The 26,193-nt window shown below is 43.5% G+C and overlaps 1 protein-coding gene across 1 annotated transcript; it reads right to left on the reverse strand.

Annotated features, from left to right (window-relative positions):
* Nucleotides 1-1,097: 1,097 nt before the first annotated feature.
* On the reverse strand, nucleotides 1,098-26,177 carry COMMD8 (COMM domain containing 8). The gene is made up of 5 exons (XM_075261627.1): nucleotides 26,066-26,177; nucleotides 21,133-21,288; nucleotides 19,971-20,123; nucleotides 6,394-6,549; nucleotides 1,098-1,498 (listed from the first exon to the last, which is right to left on the reverse strand). Exons 1-5 carry the CDS (start codon nucleotides 26,129-26,131, stop codon nucleotides 1,478-1,480), a joined length of 552 nt encoding a protein of 183 aa, XP_075117728.1. The 5' UTR covers nucleotides 26,132-26,177; the 3' UTR covers nucleotides 1,098-1,477.
* Nucleotides 26,178-26,193: the final 16 nt, after the last annotated feature.

Here is a 26,193-nt window from a genome sequence, read left to right on the forward strand (position 1 = left end):
GGGGGCGCGAGTCAGAGTTCCAGAGACAGCCAGTGTAAGAGCTCAGAGTCCTACCCCTTGCCTGCTCCTGCCATTCTGATTGTACAGTAAGTACCGTATATACTCGAGTATAAGCCGACCCGAGTATAAGCCGAGGCCCCTAATTTTACCACAAAAAACTGGGAAAACTTATTGACTCGAGTATAAGCCGAGGGGGGAAATGCAGCAGCTACTGGAAAATTTCAAAAATTAAAATGGTCGGAGTTTTTGGGTGCAGTAGGTGCTGGGGAAGGGGAGGGGGTGTTTTGGTTGTCTGTCTGCCCCTTCCCTGAGCTTGAGGACTGGGGTTCCACCCCCCCATACACACACTTGGAATTCAGCCTGGCTGAATATAGGGGATCTGCAGTGCTCCTATTAACCCCTTCCCGACGGAACAGGAGCACTGCAGATCCCCTATATTCAGTAGACACAGGGATACCTAATGTGTTTGTGTTTCACAGTCATTTTCTACTTTTATATGTATTCTAGGGAAAGGAGGGATTTACAACTTTATTTTTTTATCATATTTTTTTAAAGCTTTTTTTTTTCCCACTATGGGAGATTCTATACATTACTATTGCGGCTGGTCATAGACCACCCCTCTCCTCAAAAAAATAAAATGCATTTTTTTTTTTTGCTTGACTCGAGTATAAGCCGAGGGAGGCTCTTTCAGCACAAAAACTGTGCTTAAAAAGTCGGCTTATACTCGAGTATATACGGTGCGCATATCAGGCACCAAAACTAACAGCATTGATTCCACGGGAATAGTGGGGGGCTAGAGGAAAAATTCAAACTGTTCTAGAATGACTGGAGTGGCGCCTATCACTTTATTTAAAGACTCATTGGAGGTGGTGAAAAGCACTCTTTAAATGCAAAAGAGAGCAAGAGAAGGAAAATAGCCCGATAATTGGAGAAAGCAGCATTTTTATCTAATGAGATATATATGACAATTTCTTATATCTGCTCGTACTATTGATTTTGCAAAGTTTGTAAATCAAACTTTATAACTGATACCACTTCTCAGCAAAAGGACAGAGCATAACTCCACACATAATTATTCTGAATTTTTTTAGTTTTTTTTTTTATTTCACTTTTGCTTGTAATACATAAATGAAATTGTACTTCACATAATAATCCCACCTAAAAATTTAAGTCATGGCATGTATATAAATTTTATATACTGAGAGCCGCAAAAAAAAAAAAAAAAAAAAAAATTAAACTGCTTGTCAAAAAAATACAAAAAGGCTATGTACACTGCCGCAAGACCAAGACCGGCTCTCACTACAACCAAAGTGAGATTTCAGGGGCACTGGCGACAGATTGTAGAGCATATTCATACAAAGACAATTTACGTACGCCCCCTAAAGTCTCTCTGGTAATGTTTTGATATGTTATCTGGCTATTTCAGTACAACAATCTTTCAGGGCTTGCTCGGAAAATGTAATTCTCCAATTCTTCATCATTTTAGTTGAAGGACGACCTGCAAACAAGAAGAAAAGTTTATTTTGCTTTTAATAAAAAAAATGGAGGACACTGTAATAAATTACAATATACAAGACCGTGTTGAAAAAGTGCTTATGTTTTAATACATTTTATCTAGGTTTTTGGGTTTTTTTTTATTAAGTTTTGTTTTTGTTTTTTACCTACTGTGACAGGCAGAGAGCTGTCTCCCCCAGGTTTCTGACTTATGTATGGTCCAGTGCGGGTCTTGAGTAGGCCTCAGCCCCAGGTGTGGTTCCTAAGGCTTATTAATGGGCAATAAAAGACTGCAGAGCCTGCAGATCCTGGGAGTGAGTGGAGGTGCCTGGGTCTGTCCTGAAGAGCCGAGTTGAGAACAAGCTAGGACTTATTGTGTTTTGTTTCATGGGAAGAATATGCAAATCTGTCTTCCATGATTTAATTAGGAAAACAGCTGCTGCCTCAGTATTGCAAACCAATAGAGGGCGTTGACTGGAATGTGCAAGCCTGTCTTTCCTGATGTAGTTAGGAAGACAGAACTCCAGTGAAATAACCCAAAACAAAGGCCTCTTGGAAGGTCGAGCATGATGTAAAAGGGAGCAGCCTTTATTGGGTTATTTCACTGGAGTTCTGTCTTCCTAACTACATCAGGGAAGACAGGCTTGCACATTCCAGTCAGCGCCCTCTATTGGTTTGCAATACTGGGGCAGCAGCTGTTTTCCTAATTACATCATGGAAGACAGATTTGCATATTCTTCCCGTGATCCTTTGCGAAGTGGAGTGCTAAAGGCTTAATAAGTCTCCACACACCTATATGGTGGTCTCTCCCCAAGGAGTAACAATATCCCCTTAACCCTGTGTTTTGTTTGTTCGTGTGGATAGAAGTAAGCCACATGTACAGTTAACCTTATACTGTATTAGTTAGAACTCGGACGAGCAGGAGTTTTGTTTTGCCTGAAGTCAAAGGTTGCATTTTATATTGCTTATTTTTTTTTTTATATATCTGACGTGAAAGTTTATTTAACGTTCCCGTTTTTTCTCTAAATAAACCTGTTTGCACCAGATTTTGTGTACCCGTCTCTGACTGGTTGAGTTCGCACCATTGCTGCTACCAAGCTATCTTTCTGACGCTACTCATTATTTTTGTTGTATTTTTGATTACAAAGTACAGGTAACGCTAGGTTCACACTAGCGCCCGGAATCCGTTCTGAGCTTTCCGTCTTCTGCATGCATGCGCTCACGGCCGGACATCTTTCAAATCCATTCAAATGAATAGGTGTGAAAGAGTCCTGCAGGTTTCCATCTCCTGCTCAGTTTTGTGCAGGAAACGGAAACCTGCAGAACGGAGACCGGGCACACATGTGAACGAGGGAAACAAACTTTACCATTTGCTTCATTAAAAAAAATAAAAAATAAAAGTTACTGTGTCTTTACTTATCTGATTCATTCTATCAGTACTCCATAGACAAGCAGTCTCAGTTTACACTGGGCTCTATGGAGGGAGGAAAAGAGAAGGAGAAAGATCTCTACAACATTACAGGAGTCATTTCTGTCAGGAGAAGATTGGATACTAATTCTTGACAACCTAGCGGTGTTGTGAAAAAGAACCGTCTCTATTACTAATTAGAGATGAGCGAACAGTAAAATGTTCGAGGTTCGATATTCGTTTCGAGTAGCCCCTCAATATTCGACTACTCGAATCGAATATCGAACCCTATTATACTCTATGGGGGGAAAATGCTCGTTTCAGGGGTAGGCAACATTCGATCAAATTACACTTACCAAGTCCACGAGTGAGGGTCGGGCTGGATCCTCCGAGAAGTCTTCTCCTTGCAGGGTCCCTGCGGCATCTTCCGGCTCTGAATTCACTCTGCCAGGCATCGGGCCTGGGCAGAGCCGACTTGCTTGTAGTGCGGACATGCGCAGTCGGCTCTGCCCAGGCCCGATGCCTGGCAGAGTGAATTCAGAGCCCGAAGATGCCGCAGGGAAGCTGCACGGAGAAGACTTCTAAAGGTAGGAGAAGAACCAGCATTGATTGGCCGACTGTATAGCATTCTGCCAATCAATGCTGGTTCTGCATCGAACTTTTCCATTCGAATAGCGAGTGGTACTCGATCGAGTACGAGTATTTTGAATACCTACTCGATCGAATACCTACTCGCTCATCTCTATTACTAATGTCTCTGAGGATTGCTCCTATTCCTCCCCTCCTCTTGCATAGAGTTCTATTGTGCAGATTTGATCAGTGACAGAAGAAAGGCAAACGGATTTCTTATATGAAGAATATTTCAAAGTTTGTCGTCTTCGTCTGAACTATGGTTTTATGAGAACAAAACAAAACAAAAAATTGATTTTGTTACACTTACACAGTCATGAGCAGTTAGAATAGAAGTGCGGAATTATATCAAGATTATATAAGACAGTTTTACGTCGACTCCCATAAAACTCATAAAAAGTCAATCCTGGCCTGCTGCCTTCTGATTTTTGGCCTCAGGTTCATCCTCCGTTACCTAGGGTCTCCTCTAATAGTAACCACAGAATTACTCAGTCTGTGACAGTTCATAGCGGACACTGAAATACTGTTCCATAGTGATTACAGTTCTATTATACGGGTGACACCTAGCCTCAGAGAACTACAATGTTAGGAGTCCATGTTCAGGGATACAGTTCAGGCCAGTAAATTCGTCTCAGGCTAAGGCCCCACGCGACATCCCGCAGCAAAAAAGCGCTGCGGGAAAAACCACTGCGGCAACGCATCGCGGTTCTTCCCGCAAGGTTTTGGACAGAAAGTTTGTGGAGTTTTCCTCCGCGGACTTTCTATTACAATTATACCTATGGGGAAACCGCCTGTGTTTTGTAGGTATAAATAACATGCTGCGATTTCCAAAACCGCGTCAGTTTTTACCACAAAGTGGGTATGGGATTCGGTAGAATCCCTTATCCACTTTGCCTTTACTGTAAAAAAAAATTTCCATGGCGTTTCTGCCGTGGGCAAATTGTGGCGTTTCCGTCCCACGGGGCCCTAGCCTCACAAATGGAGAGTTATAGCCATGAAAGTCAGACAATGTGTGGGTTCTGGTGCCAATTTAACACGGCGCTGCTGAAACTAAAATATTCCAAAGGTGGTAACTTTGGGCATAGAGGATATTTTTAATAAAAAATTCCATTAGTTCCTATAATATACTTTCATGGAGATAGTGATACGATTGTTTGGCAAATAAAAAAAAAAAAAAAAAAAAAAAAATAGATTGTATGCCACATGTTATGGTCATGGCCAGACTGAAAATTCTGACACACACATATCTATATATAAAAATTATATACAATTATATATTAAATAATATGTAATTAATTAATTAAATATATATTTAAAAAATTGGCAAAAAATAAGGCTGATCATTTTGTTGTCCGAAGACTTAAACTGATCTGTTTGAGGAGTAGGTGAGACCTTTAAGAAGCAATGAAACCGAGAGATGGAGGGAGGGAGGGAGGGATGGAGGGGTGGATGGAGGGAGGGATGGAGGGGTGGATGGAGGGAGGGATGGGGGGGTGGATGGAGGGAGGGATGGGGGGGTGGATGGAGGGAGGGATGGAGGGGTGGATGGAGGGAGGGATGGAGGGGTGGATGGAGGGAGGGATGGAGGGGTGGATGGAGAGATGGAGGGAGGGAGGGATAGATGGATGGAGGGATGGATGGAGGCTTGGATGGAGAGATGGATGGAGGGATGGATGGAGGCTTGGATGGAGAGATGGATGGAGGGAGGGATAGATGGATGGAGGGAGGGATGGAGGGATAGGGGGAGGGAGGGATAGAGGGAGGGAGGGATAGAGGGAGGGAGGGATAGAGGGAGGGAGGGAGGGAGGGAGAGAGGGAGGGATAGAGGGAGGGAGGGATAGAGAGAGGGAGGGAGGGATAGAGGGAGGGAGGGAGGGATAGAGAGAGGGAGGGATAGAGAGAGGGAGGGAGGGATAGAGGGAGGGAGGGATAGAGGGAGGGATAGAGGGAGGGATAGAGGGAGGGATAGAGAGAGGGAGGGATAGAGGGAGGGAGAGAGGGAGGGATAGAGGGAGGGATGGAGGGATAGAGAGAGGGAGGGATAGAGGGAGGGAGGGAGGGATAGAGGGAGGGATAGAGGGAGGGAGGGATAGAGGGAGGGATAGAGGGAGGGATAGAGGGAGGGATAGAGGGAGGGATAGAGGGAGGGATAGAGGGAGGGATAGAGGGAGGGATAGAGGGAGGGAGGGAGGGAGGGAGGGAGGGAGGGAGGGAGGATTTATTTATTTATTTATTTTTTTTGTGGTTTTGTTTTTTGTTTTTTTATTTCCCCCAGCTGACAGGTGGCCAAATGAGTTCTATTGATACATTATAAATCTCCTTCCTGTCATCTAATTATTTTTGTAAATTGATTGCTAATTTAAATATACTACGATTATTAAAAAATAACAAGGCTTTTCTTGTGAAAAAAAAAAATTACAATTTAACTAGCAAATGCTCTGGTGGCAGTGACTTTATTTCTACACACTACATACCCTAAATAATAAAAGCATGACAAGGACACAGGCCCTACTTTACCATTACAATGCAGCTCTGCGGATGAGGAATCCTTACAGAAAAACACGTCACACCATGGAAAAGTCATTTCCTAATCGATTAAATATGGAGACATTTTTTAGCATTCAGATAAATCAGCGCTAGCCGTCACAAGTAAAATTGTGTTGCATCCCCGTATAAAAAGGCACGGCGGTCCATTTATCACGTCTAATTTCCAGTATTACATTTGTATAAGGTAGCACTTCCAGGAAATCCAGTCCAAATAAATCACGTAGATGTCATCTCAATGCATTCAGACACCGCGTATATTCTGGAGGAAGAAAGGTGATCTGGGATAATAGGACAGATAAAAGGCCAACACGCACCTTGTTAGCTGCCTCCAGAGAATTGATAAGATTCTGCAACTCTTCTTTATTCATCTCGATGGAGACAGGTGCAATTGCTCCATTTTCTACAATATCCAGGTCGAGATTCACAAGTGGCATTTGCAATGTAGAGAGCTTATCACTGGACATAGCAAGCTAGAAGGGGGAAAATAGAAAAACACTCAGGTTTGTGCTGAACTATAAAAAGTACATAAGACACAGTTCGTGTGTAAACCGGAAAAATTGACCTATGGGTAATTGTTCTCTGTTTCAATGGGCCACATAAGTCGGCAGCCATGTAATACATGAGCCAAGATATGAAGGCAGGGCTCCAGGTGGCAACAAAAATGGCTGGATTCACATCTGTGGTGGAGACTCTGCTGCAGATTCCACCTACAATTGGTAAAGAAACGTCCTGCAAGGTGGACTTCTCTCTCCACTGGTGTTCAATATAACACTGGCAGAAACCCATTATAGTCTTTGGGTCTATGATCAACTGAATTTTAGGTAAAAAAAATATGCAAATCTATTCTCCAGGATGTAATTAGGAGAACAGTGCCTCTGTATGCCGCCCTCTAGTGTCAGCCCCCTTAACATCATGCATGACTCAGTTAATAAGCCTACTAACATGATGCAGAGTTTATTGCCAAATTAGTATTTCTATTCCAAAAGGAACAGATTCCCAGTTATGGACAGCGCTGTTTCGGCCTATTGGGCCTCCTCAGCACAGCGCAGGGATACTGATTTGGCAGAGTGAGAGACTATAGACCAGGGTCAGGGGATAATCGTACACATTAGGGAGAGTGCGTGCCTACATAGGCGTACAGAGACTTGCTGAGGAGGTCCAAAAGACCGAAACAGCGCTGTCCATAGCTGGGAATCTGTGCCTTTTGGAATAGAAAAACTAATTTTGCAATAAACTCCGCATCATGTCAGTAGGCCTTTTAACTGAGTCTTGCATGATGTTAAGGGGGCTAATGTGAACCCAGTATAAGAATTTGCAATTAGCCCTAGTGCCATTTGGGGCTAGTCCCACTACTGCTGTATCTCCTTAGGAAAAACAAAAACCTAAAAAAACAAAACGAAAAACACAGTTATGTTGCACAATTGACTGTTAGTCAAAGCACTAACATCCCATTAGTGCACCCCCCCCCCCAACTAACTCTGCTCCCTCGCACAGTATTTGGTCACGTTGATGCCCCCTCACTAGTAAGGGGGTGTTCACACTTGCACCCCTGTGCACTCTGTGTCATAATTCCGGCGGGTGTCCATCCTAAGCCTCGGCGAAACTGCATAGGGGACTGCTTCCCAGCCGTCCCCTATACCGTTTCGCCGGGGCTTGGGACGGAAACCCGGCAAAATGATGACACAGAGCGCACAGGGGTACAAATGTGAACACCCCCTAAGTGACCTTGGCCCGTCAACTTTACTTGACCATCAGGGAAGGCTAAATTAACATGAAATATTTTTCAAAATTTTTTGTTTATAGTTAGACATGTTATATCTGAAAAATACAAAAAGCTACTTTTCAGCTCGGAGCTTCACATAATAGTGGACCCCGGTCAGTGGGCCGATACTAAAAGTAGTTGAGCACCCCTGATATAAAGAGAAGGTGATTCATCGCACCAAGCCGACTTCTTCCATTGCTCCAAAGTGACTCTTCACGCTTCGCTTATGTCGACATGCCATAAACGTCCCCAGTAGAAATACCCCTTTAAGTCCACACCGGCAAGCGTCTCCAATAGTTATAAGAGCAGAGGACTCATTTTCATCCGAAATAATCTCTTGACAACGTTATCTCGGAACGTAGTCATTTTCACAAGAGCAGAAACATCAACTGTATATTTGAGCAGAAATTGCAGGTTTTATGAACGGCTGCAATGATCATTATGTAAGCGGAGAATGGGGTTTCACAGCGGCTTCATTCTCAGAACCGCTTGTCCTGATGCCACGGCATATCGCCAAATATTGTATTCACATGTTATTGCATGCACAAAAAATAAAAAATTTTTCATTGCCGTGTTTCACTTTCAATATAGAGAAATCCATTTAATTACTTTAGGAAGAGGGATGATGTAAGGCGCTCTATTCAGACCTAGGCTACATTTCACTGCCAAATCAATGAATAAATGTATGAAATCAGCAAGACTCTTAAGCACCGCTCCCTAATGAGAGGAATGTTCTCCGTTTCTCACATTTTCGGTTTTACATTCAGACCACCACTACAATTCAATCAGGGAAGATAAATCGATATCAAGCGGCAGATGGGCTCGGAACAACATGATGCTTTCTGTTATTTCTGTGCGAGCCATTTCAGGTCAGAAATTCACTTAAAATTCATCATTTTGCAATGTTCCATTTGTTCAAAACCAATTTTCAGAAAAATAAAATGGGGATAAAGAACCTCTACTTAGCCATGGGTGAAAAATGCAAGTGGCGCAAGTCTAAGAGCCCAGAACAGCAACTATATTACATCTGCAATTCATTTCTCGAATTGTGCAACATATTAAGGATGAAAAAACTGGATTCTCCAGGGACCCGGCACCTCATTACCAGAAGGTCAGAGTACCAAAGGGAAGCACTGCCGATAACTCCTGCACACGGAGAGAAAAAAGTCTGAAAATTAAAATACTCCAGGCTTAGGGTTCATAGAAAGTCTCCTGTACAGACTAAGGAAATGCGCCATGCTAGGCTTAAAATGGCAAAGACATTTTCTTTTTGCTAAAAAAAAATTGCCAATCTCGTGTTGCATAGATCACAAGTGTTTAGTTTTTTTTTTTCGGGGGATTCTACCATTAAAACCTTTTTTTTTTTTTTTATTTGTGGATAAGACATCGGAATAGTCTTTAGAAAGGCTATTCGTCTCTTACCTTTAGACGTGGTCTCCACTGTGCCGTTCCTTAGAAATACCGGTTTTTACCGGTATGCAAATGAGTTCTCTCACAGTGATGGGGGCGTCCCCAGTGCTCAAACAGCGATGAGGGCGTCCCTACCGCTGCCAGAGAAGTGTCTCCAAGCGCCGCCTCCTTCTTCGTCCGCCGCGTCATCTTTAATGTCTTCTTCCGGCGCAGGCTCGTAACTTCTAGGCGTCGGGCCTTGAGTAGAGCAGACTGCGCAGGCCACGGGAAAATGGCTGCTAACAATACTGTGCAGGGGGCTGCGGAAAAGGAAAGTGGGGCCACCGTGGGAAAGTGGGGTGCCATGGGAGTGGGGGGCCGCTGACGGATCCCACCGGCGCGCACATGGCACATCACAACCAGCAGCAGTTGCATACATGAACGCGGCTCAACGCCATCGCGAACCCGCAGACGAAGTCGCGGGCACATGCTAGTGTTAAAATATAACAGATGCTTGATGTGCATCATGAAACGGTTTTGGTTTTTAGTCTGCAAAAAAAGAAAGAAAAAAAAAAAAAAGACAAAATCCCATTGAAATGAATGGAATTCGTAACAGATTTGTGACAGTTCAGCTAGAGTCCGTTGCTAAAATCTTGTAACAGATAATAGCAACAAGTGAGGAATGATATCAGCTGGTTTAACTGATGGCCTATAAAAAAAAAAAAAAAAAAAAAAAAAGGTGTCCCATTACTAATACACACGGCATATCACCTCAAAAACAATGTTCAATATCTGTAAAGCGCTGAGGAATATGATGGCGCTATACAATAATCCTACTATCCTACTATTATTATCTATTATGAATGAATGTGAAAGTTTGTGTGTTTGGATGTTTGTTCCTCAATCACGCAAAAACGGCTGAATGGATTTGCCTGAAATTTGGCACATACAGTGCCTACAAGTAGTATTCAACCCCCTGCCGATTTAGCAGGTTTGATAAGATGCAAATAAGTTAGAGCCTTCAAACTTCAAACAAGAGCAGGATTTATTAACAGATGCATAAATCTTACAAACCAAAAAGTTATGTTGCTCAGTTAAATTTTAATAAATTTTAAACATAAAAGTGTGGGTCAATTATTATTCAACCCCTAGGTTTAATATTTTGTGGAATAACCTTTGTTTGCAATTACAGCTAATAATCGTCTTTCATAAGACCTGATCAGGCCGGCACAGGTCTCTGGAGTTATCTTGGCCCACTCCTCCATGCAGATCTTCTCCAAGTTATCTAGGTTCTTTGGGTGTCTCATGTGGACTTTAATCTTGAGCTCCTTCCACAAGTTTTCAATTGGGTTAAGGTCAGGAGACTGACTAGGCCACGGCAACACCTTGATTTTTTCCCTCTTGAACCAGGCCTTGGTTTTCTTGGCTGTGTGCTTTGGGTTGTTGTCTTGTTGGAAGATGAAATGACGACCCATCTTAAGATCCTTGATGGAGGAGCGGAGGTTCTTGGCCAAAATCTCCAGGTAGGCCATGCTATCCATCTTCCCATGGATGCACACCAGATGGCCAGGCCCCTTGGCTGAGAAGCAACCCCACAGCATGATGCTGCCACCAGCATGCTTGACTGTAGGGATGGTATTCTTGGGGTCGTATGCAGTGCCATCCAGTCTCCAAACGTCACGTGTGTGATTGGCACCAAAGATCTCGATCTTGGTCTCATCAGACCAGAGAACATTGAACCAGTCTGTCTCAGAGTCCTCCAAGTGATCATGAGCAAACTGTAGACGAGCCTTGACATGACGCTTTGAAAGTAAAGGTACCTTACGGGCTCGTCTGGAACGGAGACCATTGCGGTGGAGTACGTTACTTATGGTATTGACTGAAACCAATGTCCCCACTGCCATAAGATCTTCCCGGAGCTCCTTCCTTGTTGTCCTTGGGTTAGCCTTGACTCTTCGGACAAGCCTGGCCTCGGCACGGGAGGAAACTTTCAAAGGCTGTCCAGGCCGTGGAAGGCTAACAGCAGTTCCATAAGCCTTCCACTTCCGGATGATGCTCCCAACAGTGGAGACAGGTAGGCCCAACTCCTTGGAAAGGGTTTTGTACCCCTTGCCAGCCTTGTGACCCTCCACGATCTTGTCTCTGATGGCCTTGGAATGCTCCTTTGTCTTTCCCATGTTGACCATGTATGAGTGCTGTTCACAAGTTTGAGGAGGGTCTTAAATAGTCAGAAAAGGCTGATAAAAGAGATAATTAATCCAAACATGTGAAGCTGATTGTTCTTTGTGCCTGAACTACTTCTTAATACTTTAGGGGAACCAAACAGAATTCTGGTGGTTTGAGGGGTTGAATAATAAATGACCCTCTGAATAAACTTTTCACAATTTAAAAAAAAATTTAAAGAAATAACATTCTTTTTTGCTGCAGTGCATTTCACACTTCCAGGCTGATCTACAGTCCAAATGTCACAATGCCAAGTTAATTCCGAATGTGTAAACCTGCTAAATCTGCAGGGGGTTGAATACTACTTGTAGGCACTGTAGATAGATTGTACCCTCGATTAAAACATAGGTCACTTATCCCGGTAAATGACCGGATTTCATGACCGAATTTATGTTCAGACTACACTAAAGGACCCTTGATGATGTCATCACAGGTTCTATAGCCATTATCGGATAGGATCACGCTATTGTGTGGGCAGAGCTACACTCTATTTTGTGGGTGGAGCTATATAGTATTGAAGCGGACAGTGTGGAAGCTGCAGAAAATGGAGTCTCATGGAAGGTCAGGAGAGTAGCGAAGATGCAGCCTGTGTGTGGGCAAGAGGAGTATATCGGGGGTACAGTTTGTGTGAGTACGATGCAGGAATGTGGTGTTCAGCCGCTGATGGGGAAGGGGGGAGAACTATGGCAAATTTCAGCAACATCCGTTGGCTACATATAAGCGGATCATCACCAACAACAACACGCGGACAAAGTTGCGGGCAGAAGCTAGTAGATGATAATAATACTAATAATAAAAACACCATACCAACAGTGAAGTTTGGAGGTGATAATATCATGAATATCATCGTGTGAGGCGGTTTTTCAGCATACAGCGCTGGCAAACATCGTCAGGGGCCTCACGGTGGCTCAGTGGTTAGCACTGCAGCCTTGCAGCACTGGAGTCCTGGTGTTCAAATCCCACCAAGGGCAAAAAACCATCTGCAAGAAGTTTGTATGTTCTCCCTGTGTTTGCATGGATTTCCATCCCATATTCCAAAGACATACTGATAGGGAAAAATGTACATTGTGAGCTCGATGTGGGGCTCACAATCTACATTTAAAAAAAAAAAAAAAAAAAAAAAAAAAGTCATTGAAGGAAGGATGAATGGACAAATGTACCGAGACATTCTTTATATAAATCTTCTGCTAACTACCAGGAGGATGAGGATGAGGATGAACATTTGAGAACAATGCTGAGATCAGGAATATAATACTGTACAGCACCATGGAATTAATGTAATGTACAGCACCATGGGATTAATATAATAATGTACAGCACCATGGAATTAATGTAATAATGTACAGCACCATGGAATTAATGTAATAATGTACAGCACCATGGAATTAATATAATAATGTACAGCACCATGGGATTAATATAATAATGTACAGCACCATGGAATTAATATAATAATGTACAGCACCATGGAATTAATATAATAATGTACAGCACCATGGAATTAATATAATAATGTACAGCACCATGGAATTAATATAATAATGTACAGCACCATGGGATTAATATAATAATGTACAGCACCATGGAATTAATATAATAATGTACAGCACCATGGAATTAATGTAATAATGTACAGCACCATGGAATTAATATAATAATGTACAGCACCATGGAATTAATGTAATAATGTACAGCATCATGGGATTAATATAATAATGTACAGCACCATGGGATTAATATAATAATGTACAGCACCATGGAATTAATATAATAATGTACAGCACCATGGGATTAATATAATAATGTACAGCACCATGGAATTAATATAATAATGTACAGTACCATGGAATTAATATAATAATGTACAGCACCATGGAATTAATATAATAATGTACAGCACCATGGAATTAATATAATAATGTACAGCACCATGGAATTAATATAATAATGTACAGCACCATGGGATTAATATAATAATGTACAGCACCATGGAATTAATATAATAATGTACAGTACCATGGAATTAATATAATAATGTAAAGCACCATGGAATTAATATAATAATGTACAGCACCATGGAATTAATATAATAATGTACAGCGCCAGGGAATTAATATAATAATGTACAGCGCCATGGAATTAATATAATAATGTACAGCATCATGGAATTAATATAATAATGTAAAGCACCATGGAATTAATATAATAATGTACAGCGCCAGGGAATTAATATAATAATGTACAGCACCATGGAATTAATAGTGCTATATAAATAAACAATAATAGCATTTTTTCCCCACACCTGCCTAAAACTTGTGCACCATACTGTATATTGAATGTAAAGAGTTAGTTTACCAATATGGTAAATGTAGCAACTCCCATACTCTACGCTACTTTCCAGTACTTAAAAATTCGTATTGCCAGCTGATGAATGTTCATTGCTTGTATTCATAGGGACTGGAAGACAGTGGCACCGGGCTCATCAGTCTTTTGATTATGGAGTCAAGCCGAAGACCACGTCTGAACGCCATGACAATGAGGTAGCAGATTGTAAAGTGGCCACCGGAAGCCATTAAACATAAAACCATGCTTTCCACTGTAAATAAGTCTTTTTCAGGCATTTCTTTCCAAGTGGCGTGGGGCGCCGCGGATCATCCCGGTATGTTTCAATGCGATGTACATGCTGTTTTCAATTTAACTTAATGAGTATCCGCTTTGTAGGAACACATTTGCTATAATTGCATTTCACAGGTGTAAAGGCCTCTAAGACTAAAGATGACCCCGGCCATCTGTGTAATTAGAAGGGGCTATTACCAAGACAGAGGCGGGTGGAAGCGAGCCAGATGCCGGGACATCAGCAATACCAGCTCACATCTGCACACAACTTTTGGTGTGTAAGTCTCTATATTAAGCTCAATGCAGGTGATGTCACGATGTAAGAGCTCTTTAATGGAACATACAATTAACAACCGAGTGACATGCAGAGGTGGTGTCACATTTTTCTCCAAAGGAGTACGAAGACAAATGATATGTAGGCACAATAATGCTAAGAGGTCGCTATTTAAAGGGGTTGTCCCATAACAAGGATCCTATCTATACTGCTTGTTAATGTGGATTTAAGACTTATCCTAAATACACTGCTTCAGCAAAACTGCTTTGTTTGTCCACTATCTTAATTTATTCACTTCATTGTTGACACTGCGTTTCTATGGCCCTTGGGATTATCTACTCATTTCCTAGGTGACGTAGCTGCCTGTTCTAGGGGGGAGGGGCTAAGTGCACAGGAGTGAGCCTGTGTCTGTAGCTGTTCCTGTGTCTGCACCACACAATGTGACCTAGCTTCCTGCTCTCAGATAAAGGAGGGGGGAAATGAGTGCTGCTTTCTTATATAAAACAGTCTAAATCCTAATGGGCTAAAGGACCTGGTCCCTCTGCTCACTAGGATTTAGCCGACTCTATAAAGAACAAACTAAATCCAAGTGTTATAGGACCTTTGATGACATCACAGGCCCTTCAGTCGTCCCATAGGATCACGCTATGTGGTGGGCAGAGCTACACGCTAATTTGGGGGTGGAACTAAACTGGAGGTAGTCGGACAATGTGGCTTTGCATACGAAACCCCGCCCACCAATTGACGTCGAAAACCAGGAAGAAAGAAGTCTTTGCAGCAAGGGACATGGGAATACTCCTTTAACCAGGGGAGCCATTACAGTCTTCCACATATAAACAGTAATTTGGGGGTATGGTTTTTACCATGGTCACTACACAGTAAAAATTACCTTCCTTATAGTCTTTGGGTTAGCATGGCTACAGCCATACCAGATTTATATAGTTTAATACCATATATATATATATATATATATATATATATATATATATATATATATATTTATTTATTTAATACTTTAATCATTTTAAAGGGTTTCTATCATTAAAATGACATTTTTTTTGTCCCCAACATGTAGTAATAGCCTTTAGAAAGGCTTTTCTTCTCCTACCTTTAGAGGACTTCTCCGCCCCGCCGTTCGGTAGAAATCCGGGTTTTCTTCAGTATGCAAATGAGTTGACCACCCCCAGTGCTGCGAGAGAAATCTCCAGGGCTGCCTCCATCTTCGTCTGGAAGGGACTCTCTCTGCATCTTCTTCCTTCTTTTTATTTGTGATATAAGGAAAGGGGGGCCCGATTTGAATTTTTTATTCTCCTATTTTTTTTCTCCTCCATAAGCCCAAGCAGGGTTCTATTACGGCACGCTGAACATATAGTTAATGCTCAACGCCATCATAGTACGACGCTATAAAGCCTGTAAAGCCACGGCTAACACTCATCTGTGTTACACAACCGAGAGCTAGGACCAGACATCGGACATACAGTATATCCATCAACAGGATAGTAAGAAAAGTTATAGGTGTCAGAATACGGTGACCCCATGAAAAATCATTCATTTTCAAGAAGTATAGTTTTATTTGTTTATTGTTATTTGTTCTCCATCTACACCCTTGGCCTGGGCCAACTCATAGAATCTCATGGCTTTCAGTACCACTGCTATGCCGACGACACCCAAATCTACATCTCTGGACCAGACATTACCTCCCTGCTGGCCAGAATTCCAGATTGTCTAGCGGCAGTAGCCTCCTTCCTCTCCTCCTGCTTTCTCAAACTCAACATGGAGAAAACAGAGTTCCTCATCTTCAGCCCATCCTGTATGGCCCCTCCACCTGACCCATCTATCAAAGCTAATGGAACCACAATTACCCCTGTCCCACAGGCCCGATGTCTTGGGGTAACCCTGGACTCTGACCTATCCTTCAAGTCACATATTCAAGCCCTCAACACCTCCTGCCGCCTCCAGCTCAAGAACATCCACCGAATCCGCTCCTTCCTCACCCCTGAAACTACCAAGATGCTCGTCCAGGCCCTCATAATCTCCCGCTCAGATTACTGTTACACCCTTCTCCATGGACTCCCAGCTAACACCCTTGCCCCCCTCCAGTCCACCCTAAACTGCGCTTCTCGCTTAATCCACCTCACCCCCCGATCTTCATCGGCTGCTCCCCTCTGCCAGTCCCTCCACTGGCTACCAATAGCCCAGCGAATTGAGTTCAAGCTACTAACGCTAACATACAAAGCCATCCACAACCTGTCCCTTCCATATAGCTCTGCACTAATCTCCCGCTACCTGCCCTCACGTAACCTCAGATCCTCCAATGACCTCCTACTCCGCTCTGCTCTCATCCGCTCCTCACACAACCGTCTCCAAGATTTCTCTTGTGCATCCCCCATACTCTGGAACTCCTTACCAAGACACATAAGACTGACCCCCACAATCACAGACTTCAAGAAGGCCCTGAAGACTCCCCTATTCAGGAAGGCCTACAACCTCCAATAACACTATCACCGCACTGCCATCTGTACAGTCTTCCCCTCTCCTTCTGTCTCTACCCCCTTCCCCCATAGATTGTAATCCCTTGCGGGCAGGGCCCTCTACCCCACTGTGCCAATCGGTCATTGTTAGTATTATATCTACCTGTATATTCTGTGTATTGTATATAACCCCCAAATGTAAAGCACCATGGAATTAATGGTGCTATATAAATAAATAATAATAATAATTTGTAACAGCGGTAAAACCTAACGACAACCAATATAAATATGGTATCGCCGTAATCGTAATGACCCGCCGGACAAAGCTGCCATGTAGTTTATAAGGCTGAAAAAACAAAAATGCAAAAAATGATGATAGAATTTTGTGCCAAACGAAAGCACAACTCAACACACAATGAATAAGCCCTCACGTAGCTATATCAACAGAATTAAAAAAAAAAAAAAAAAAAAAAAAAAGTTATGAATTTTTGAAGGCGGAGAGGAAAAATATGAAAAAAAAGTCACTGAGCATTAAAGAGTTTGTTCAGACAAATTATTATTAATTATTATTATTTATTTTTTTTTAATAAGCCATGGAGGGGGTGAAGAAAAAAATAAATAAATCACACTCACCCGTCCTCGTTGCTCCGATCCTATTCAAAGTGAAACTGTTCGCTGTCTGTGATGTTACGGATCCCTTCTGGTGAGGCTACTGATTGGCCTCAGCAGTCACGTGACCACTGAGGCCAATCAGCGGCCTCAGCAGGATATCAGTGACACCGTTGGTGTCCGCTCAGCAGTGTCCATGGCTATTGTCTGTACAAGATTTTAGCAACGGACACTAGTTGGTCCGTTTCCAATTTTTATTAATTTCTATGGGATTTTATAACCATGTCCGTTTTCTCAAGCGGACAAAAAAAAAATCCTAAATGCAGGACTTTTCAGTCGTTTAAAAAAACAAAAATACGGACAGTAAGTGTCCTCCTGAGGTCTATGGACAACGGACATATAATGGACAGTAAATGATAGCCATCAGTTACTGTCTATTTGTGTCCATTAGGATAGGTGTCTGTTTTTTGTTTGGTTTTTTTAAACAGACACCTTCTGAGCGGACACCAACGGTAGTGTGAACCCTGCCTAAGGGCGCCGCTCATTTAGACACGTATACATGTGTCCGAGCAGCGCCTCAAAACAGAGCCCATTGATTTCAATGGGAAACGCGAGAATATGCCGATATACGCACACTTCCCAATGAAGCGCCGCGCTCGGACACGTGTATACGTGTCTAAATGGGTGGCGCGCTTACGCCGTGTAAAGGGGCCCTTACAGGTAGTGACATATCATGCCCTTTGTGGAGGCTGCTGATTGGACTCTGTGTTCACCTGTGGCTGGGAATTCCACCACAAGTTAAGGGCCCGTTCACACGGAGTAAACGCACATGTATTTTGGCAAAATACACATGTAAAAATAAGACTCCCATTGACTTCGATGACATTTTTTTTTTTTACACGTGTAAAAAAAAAAAGTCAAAATACACATGTAAAATGTAATTGAAGTCAATGGGAGTCTTATTTTTACATGTTTTTTTTTTTTTTTTTACACGTTTATTTTGCCAAAATACACGCGCGTTTACTACGTGTGAACAGGCCATAACAATGGACTGAGAAGACCGGAACGCACTAGGAGGCACTGGAGCAATACAGAAAGGAGAGTATGATTTTTTTTGCATACCGCACCCGGCTGTTTTAAAAATTAAAAGGGTTGTCCCATCACAAGGATCCTATCTATACTGCTAGTTTATGTGAATTTAAGACTTTTCCTAAATGCATTGCTTTATCAAAATTGCTTTGTTTGGCCGTTATCTTAATTTATTCACTTCATTGTTTACAATCCGTTTCTATGGCCCTTGGGATTATCTGCTCATTTGTCAAGTGATGTAGCTGCCTGCTCTCGGGGGGGGGGGGGGGGGGGGCTGGGAGCAGCTCTGAGCTGTTTGTGTCTGATAAGTAGCGGAGCTTCTCAGATAGGGGAGGTGAGAGCTCCGGGATTTCTGAGCTCTTAACAGCCGGTTTAATTGAATTTGGCTGATAAGGGCTGAGATAGGGAGTCCATTACCTCTGTATGTAATGCAAACTGACTCAAATCCAGCTCTGCTACATCAGCTTCACACTGTGGTAATTCATTTACAACCAACCCCGTGAAAGTGAAACCCCGCCCACCTATGTGCCGAGAAAAGCAGGAAGTGAAGAGAGCACAACAGCCTGCAGGTTAGTGAACAAGCGTCATGGGAATACCCCTTTAACTGGTTGTCCATTTCTGCCTGGACAACCCATTTAGGCGGTTCTTCCCGCAGTGCTTTGAACAGAAAGTTCATGGAGTTTTCCTCCACCAACTTTCTGTTACAATTATATCTATGGGAAAGCCGCCGGCGTTTCCGTAGATGTAATTGACATGCTGCGATTTTCAAAACCGTGACAGTCTTGGAAATCGCAGCATGTCTGCGCTGCGATCTTTTCCGCAAAGTGGGCATGGGATTTGCATGAATCCCATCCACTTTGCAAGTACTGTGCAACGCAGCGATTTTTCCAGCAACATTTCCGCTGCAGCCTAATCATGGCGTTTTCGGCCCGTGGGGCCCCAGCCTTAATGTACAGATTATCCTGCGTCCTTACAGGGTTAATACACACACAAAAAATTGAACAAATAAAAACGCTTATCCAGACATCTAGGACGACTGTATGAGATTTATTGTGACTTCTGCAGACATGTATACTATAGAACTGAAGTATAGCACATTGAGGTGTATAGCCAGCACACATGGTGCAAACTGCACCCTAGCAAATCAAATATTAGGAATGTCAATGACCCTGCTGTGAAGGTCTGCTGAGAGGGAGGAGTGGTACTGCTGTGATCACTAGTAGAAGGGCCCAGTGGGGAAGGGACATAGTTATATGCTGCAACAAATCCAGGTGTGCACATCCCTGATCTGCAAAGGAAATAGTCTCTCTACTAGTTACCAACCAGTGATCATCTCTAAGGGGTTGTAGCAGGCGTAACCACAAAAAATAAAAAATAACCAGAACAATTTTGGGGGGGAAAATTTATGAGATTACACCATATCTGACAAGGCCTTTAGATACTGAAGAGAAAACCTACCTTGAGCTGCCAGTCAAAATCTTGTAAATACGCCGAGGACATAGAACACACTTTCTCTACCAAGGCATCTTTAATTTCAGATTTTCTACTCTTTATGCACTTCATAATTATTTCTTGGCATTCTGGATTTAATCCAGTCAGTTCACTAGACGTCTAGAAGAAAAGGAGAGCTGTCAGAGAGTGATGTCAGGAGAGGAGCCCTGAGCTTACAAATACTACACACACGTCCTGCAAATATTACCGGGTGAATTTACAAGCTTGAATAGTATGGAGGCAGAAAATGTGAATGCAATATTTACCAGTACAATGACAATGCGCACTATTAGGCCGGGGCCCCACGGGACGTAAACGGGCACACAGCACACAGCACTTTTAAGAGAAAGTTCACAGAGTTTTCCTCTGAGGACTTTCTCTTAACATTATATCTACGGGAAAGCCGTGTTACACGTGTATTGCAGTGTATAGGAAGCTGTCAGCCTGTGTAGACGCACAAGGCTGACAGCTTCCTTTTGGGCAGGATCAACCAGGTACCTGGAGGGGGTAAATGATGGGGTAGTGATCAGACCCCAGGCTGCCCCCTATGAACATCGGCACCCCCCGAAACCGGCACGGGGTTGCCGATCGGCACCATAACATACTGAAACCCCGGAGATGCCGGCGGTCATGTTTAACCGCCGGCATCTCAGGGGTTAACATCCTCAATCGGACCCGCAGGGCATGGTGCACACAGTTTCTGTGTGCGCACCATGCAGCCGCCGTACTAGTACAGCGGTTTGCGGGAAGTCCTTCCCAGCAGCGCCGTACTATTATGGCGGATGTCGGGAAGGGGTTAAATACACTGGATTTTTTTCCTGTAATTTTTGCAGACAGACATCCAACATCACAATTTATCACAAAGGCTGAAGCTAGTTACTAAATGTGGTGCTTCTATAGACATTTCTGCTGGTTCAGTCATTTATTTTATTTTTTTAATTTTGGTGGAAGTTCACACATTTAAAAGGGATAAACCCTTCCTGCAGTACACTCATAGCAGAAAAAAGTGAAACCTATTGTCAGCTGGTGACAGGCAGAGTGTTGGAGTCCCGCTAGATCAGCCCCAGATTTATTGAGTATATCTCCTTCTGTATTTCAGGGTGAACTGAAAGGTAAACTGGCGACTTACCTCATCTGAGGATCCATCTTTGCCAGCAGCAGTTTTAATAAAAGCAGTAGTGCTTTCTAAGACTTCCAGCCATTCCCTCAAGTTCCAGATACTGCCATAGTCCTGAAATCGAGGCTGCGCCCGGCCACAGACTCCATCGATGACTTTGTGGAGAAACTAAAATAAAATAATAATAATAATAATAAAAAAAATACATCATTTTCTATGGCCCTTTTCACAACTGTGTATCATCAGGGGTCCCTGTAGGAAGTGGTGAGCCTAGGGACAAAATTCAGGACAGGTCCTATCGCTGCGCATTTTGCAGCCCAGGCTCATTAATGCAATCTATGTGTCTTTAGAGGGCACAGACTGCACACATGTAGTATCCATGCAGTTTTCTCACAGACCTGTAAATGCACACGCTCAGGAGTGTAGGCCAAGTCTCAGTTTTCCTTGTGCTGGTAAATCAAAAGTATCTGCTATGATGTCTCTCACAGGCATCACACGGAGAAAACAGGAGATTATGCTCCCTCCTACTCTGTCTCTTTCACTCAGCTGCACCATATAGCTCATACAGAAATAATGAACAGTACTGAAGTGAAGAAAGCACTTGTGCTGAGATAGTAAATGTATTAACTTCAATAGGATGTGCATGTGTGGTTCTGCTTCTTATCGCTCATCCCCTCTCTATACACTTACATGAACATGTGCAATGTGATGCCTCAGTGAGCTGGAGTCTGACTTGGAAGACCAAGGTGAAATTCAGCAGATTCCAAAGTGAGCAAAAAGTTTAAGAAGCAGTAACAGAATCAAGGAAGTGTAGAAAGAAGCATTTTTCTCTGATAAGATGTATTGAATGCTTCTTATGTTGGCCTGTACTATTGATTTATGCAAATTTAAAGGGATTCTACCACTAAAACGCTGTTTTTTCTGCTTTACACGTCGGAATAGCCTTTAGAAAGGCTATTTGTCTCTTACCTTTAGACGTGGTTTCCTGCCGCGCCGTTCCTTAGAAATACAGGATTTTACCGGTATGCTAATGAGTTCTCCGCAGCAATGAGAGTAGGCCCCAGCGCTGAAACGGTGATGGGGGCACCCCCACTGCTGCCCGAGACCCTCCCTCCAGCGACGCCTTCTTCTTCACCTGCATCCTCCCCTTCTCTGTTGTCTTCCCTCTTCGTCAACATTGATGCCTGCGCAGTTGGCCCTGCCAGCAAGACACTGGTAGAGCCGACTGCACATGCCGGCCGGCGGACATATTTTCGAGGCTGCAAGGCAAGACTGTGCAGGCCTCAGAGCTGACAAAGAAGGAAGACAACAGAGAAGGGGAGGATTCAGGTGAAGAAGAAGATGTCGCTGGAGGGAGGGTCTCGTGCAGCAGTGGGGACGTCGCCGTTTGAGCGCTGGTGCCCGCCCTCATTGCAGCAGAGAACTCATTAGCATACTGGTAAAAACCGGTATTTCTAAGGAACAGCGCAGCGGAGACCACGTCTAAAGGTAAGAGACAAATAGCCTTTCTAAAGGTTATTCTGACGTCTAAAGCAGAAAAAAAACAGCGTTTTAGTGGTAGAATCCCTTTAATTCAAAAGTTAGCGACCATTTAAAGAGGAGCTTTCATGTCCTCGGACACATGTGGTTTTATATAGTGCTAGAATTCAGCGCAATGTCAGCTTTCCCTTTATGTGCCCCAGGGGCTAGAGATATCAGTGCAATTACCGATAGCTTTTCACTGTCAGAAGGGCGTTCCTGACAGTCGAGCTGGGCTGTGAGGATCGCCCCGACTGATAGCACTATCCATAGCCCTGTACTGCCAGAGGGGGCGTTTTTTACTGCCCAGTCATGACGCTGAGGGGTGAGGAAAGCCCCCCCCCCATCCCTCCTGACTGTACTCATCCATAGAGTACAGTCAGAAGGGGGCGTTCCTCACCACTTAGCATCATTGCTTTGCGGTAAGGAACACCCCCTCAGACAGTACAGGGCTATGGACAGAACTGTCAGGAGGGGCGTTCATCACAGCCCAGCTAGACTGTCAGGAACGCCCTTCTGACAGTGAAGAGTTATCGGTAATGGCACCTATAGCTGTTGCCTCGGGGCACATAACAGGAAAGCCGACACTTTCTAGCAGTATATAAAACCGCTTGTGCCCGAGGACATGAAAGCTCCTCTTTAAGATGTATTACAGCAATTAAATTGGCTGTAATAGCACAGACAGCGCTCCAAGGGTGTCAGTCAGTCAGCGGGAAAATTGGTAGCAGACTAGTATTAGCACCTTATAAGTCTCTTTCTACACTTTCCAAAGCTGCCTTTGTTATTCTGCATTGCAGCTCCATTTTAATGAAAATCAGTATTTTATTCATATGCAAATTAAAAATCAGCCGAAAAGGGCTTTAGGGATCAGGGCCACATCTCCCATGAGGCATCCTAAGCAGAAGGTAGTGAAAAGGTCAGAGGAAGACGGTAAATGCCAGACTGCACCGCTGTCTACATCTGTGCCATGACCTTCACATCTCTCCAGCCACCCCCACAGCTAATAGCCTTAGTTATATTGGGTGGGAGACTAATACCCTTGGCCGGTCATATTAGTGCACTATTGCAGTAATTAGTAATTGCACTTTTAGTATTGAACAATTAGAGTAATAGTGCATGGGGGGGGGGGGGGACGACCATTACCTGGAGGGCACGATTACTGTAAAACAGGTAATAACATGACTTATGTCAGGAGCACTATTGTATTAATAACTCCCAGCTAATGAGGACCTTTCATGCCCTCAGGGATCGGCAATAAGCCGCTTTCCCGGTATGCGCCTGACTGTCGGAGATATCGGTGTCGTTCGTTTCAGGACCTATGGGGTTAATCAGTTTTGCTGCAGTTGATCAGCAGCAGAATTTGCAGGAAGATTATATAAGACACTTATTTTTTTTTCCCAAATGGAAGGAACATTCTAATGGGGGAGGGCATTTTATAGAGGACAACCTAGAACCAGCCCTGTTAAGGACATTTCTTCTAGTGGAGCTTCACTCTCTAGATCAGTGGTTCTTAACCAAGGTTCAATCGAACCCTAGGCCCTATGCACGGTTCATTTTGTGTACCGGTAAAAAAAAAACCAAACATGTACCTATGTCTTGAATTTGCAAAAAAATCATATTTGATTTATCACTAAAGGGTTCGGTGAGTGTGCAGATGAAACTGGTGGCTTCGGTACCTCAAACAAGTTTAAGAGCCACTGCTCTGGATAATTAAAACCCCCACCTAGTCCCCCCCCCTCCATTGCTTGAATGACATCTTCCACTTTGTCTGTGGGCAGGGGCAGTTATACAGTATGGAGCAGAAATCAAAGCCCTTGCAGGAGAATAACTGCCCTTAAATTCCTTTTCAGCTAATTTGTATTAGAATAATAATTTTTATGAAAATGGAGCTGCAATGCAGAATAAGAAAGTCATCTTTGGAAAGTGTAGAAGCCGCTATACAAGGTACTGTCATTAGTTTGATACAGATGTTCCTATAGAAAGACTCCTTTTAAACCCTTCCCGATATCCACCATACATATACACCAGATGCCCGCACGGTGCCCACTCAGGAGCAGAGCAGGTGCCTGAGCGGCCATGCACAGCTTTATACAGTGGAGACCAAGCGGCAATACCTGCGATCTGAGAACACACAAATGTAAAATTAGTCATAAATTTCTAGTAGTAATAACAGAGGAACATGACAACAACAACATTTTCCAGAATTGTTATATCATTGGAAATGCACTAATTTACTAAAACAGACAGGAGAGGGGACAGTCCTCTTGGATCTTTCATGGGTTTGGGCACATGCGGTGTTATATACCGCTGGAAAGCTGAATTCAGCGCACTGTCAGCTTTCCCGATCTGTGTCCTGGGTGAAGAGCTATCGTCCCGGTACCGTAACTCTTTACAGTCAGAAGGGCATTCCTGACAGTCTGTCAGGAACGTCCTTCTTCACAGCAGCGCCTATTGTACTGTGCTGTATGAGTACGCCCCCTCCCCTCCTGATAATACTCGTCTATGGACGAGCCCTGTGAGCAGAGGGAGGGGGCGTTCCTCCCCGCTCACCCTGTACAGCGCCATAGGCGCTGCTGTGGAGAAGGACCTACCTGACTGACTGTCAGAAACACCCTTCTGAATGTAAAGCGCTACGGTACCGGGACTGATAGCGCTTTACCTGGGGCACAGATCGGGAAAGCCAACAATGCACTGAATTCTGCGCACTGTCGGCTTTCCAGTGGTATATAACACCGCCTGTGCCCCAAACCATCAAAGATCCTCTTTAAGGCTGAGGCCGCACGTTGGGGAACGGTTGCATTTTTTTTAGTGGATTGCGCAGACAATAGAAGTATAAGTACTCTGTATATATTTCCCATTCCTCTTGCAGCCATTCTTGGCTTTGGCTCAAACAAAAAAAGCTGCGTTTCTGTAATGTGGGGCCTTAAACTAAAGGGGTTTTGCTGCAATAATAACTATTCATCATATATTCACAGATGAGACGTATTTATGACATCATAACCCCACGAACTGACCCAAAACTCTACAAATCCAAGGCCGGGATCACATGTATCCGCTTGTATAAGAGGGTGAGGTCTATGCCCAGCGTTATTACTATCCATAGGCGGGCATGGTATCTGTTCTGTGCACAAGCCTGGATTGCTGGCTATCTATTATATGCTGGATATGTATTATGTGATAGCAGCAGCCAATCATTTGGATACATCACCCAGATTGTATAACATGTACGATACAGATCAGCACAGAATCCAATATAACACATCTACCCCAGGACATAAAGTACAATGCACAGTTTACACTTCCTTATATATTGTATGTAAGAGACTACAAATCCCAGCACACCCCGGGTAACCCATATAAGGAGGCAGCAGGGTACAGTTATCAGTGCAGTACCCTGCCCCGCCGGTGGGGGCAGCAGTATAGTCACCTGCGGGCACTGAGCCAGCGGCAGCTTCACGATCAGCTCCAGACCTCCCTCCTCTGCACCGTCCATGTCCAGACCGCTGCTCTGATCACATGACCCGCAGCTTCACTTCCTAGTGCGGCAGCCAATGA

Source organism: Leptodactylus fuscus, chromosome 1 (genome assembly GCF_031893055.1).
Source record: "Leptodactylus fuscus isolate aLepFus1 chromosome 1, aLepFus1.hap2, whole genome shotgun sequence".
NCBI classification, from domain to species: Eukaryota; Metazoa; Chordata; class Amphibia; order Anura; family Leptodactylidae; genus Leptodactylus; species Leptodactylus fuscus.

Excerpts from the sequence above, each read along its gene's own strand:
- COMMD8 (XM_075261627.1), bottom strand. The coding sequence starts at position 26,131 with ATGGACGGTGCAGAGGAGGGAGGTCTGGAGCTGATCGTGAAGCTGCCG. Across the intron at positions 21,289-26,065 it reads CGCTGGCTCAGTGCCCGCAG|TTTCTCCACAAAGTCATCGA; the intron begins GTGACTATACTG and ends ATTTTATTTTAG. Across the intron at positions 1,499-6,393 it reads CTCTGGAGGCAGCTAACAAG|GTCGTCCTTCAACTAAAATG; the intron begins GTGCGTGTTGGC and ends TCTTGTTTGCAG.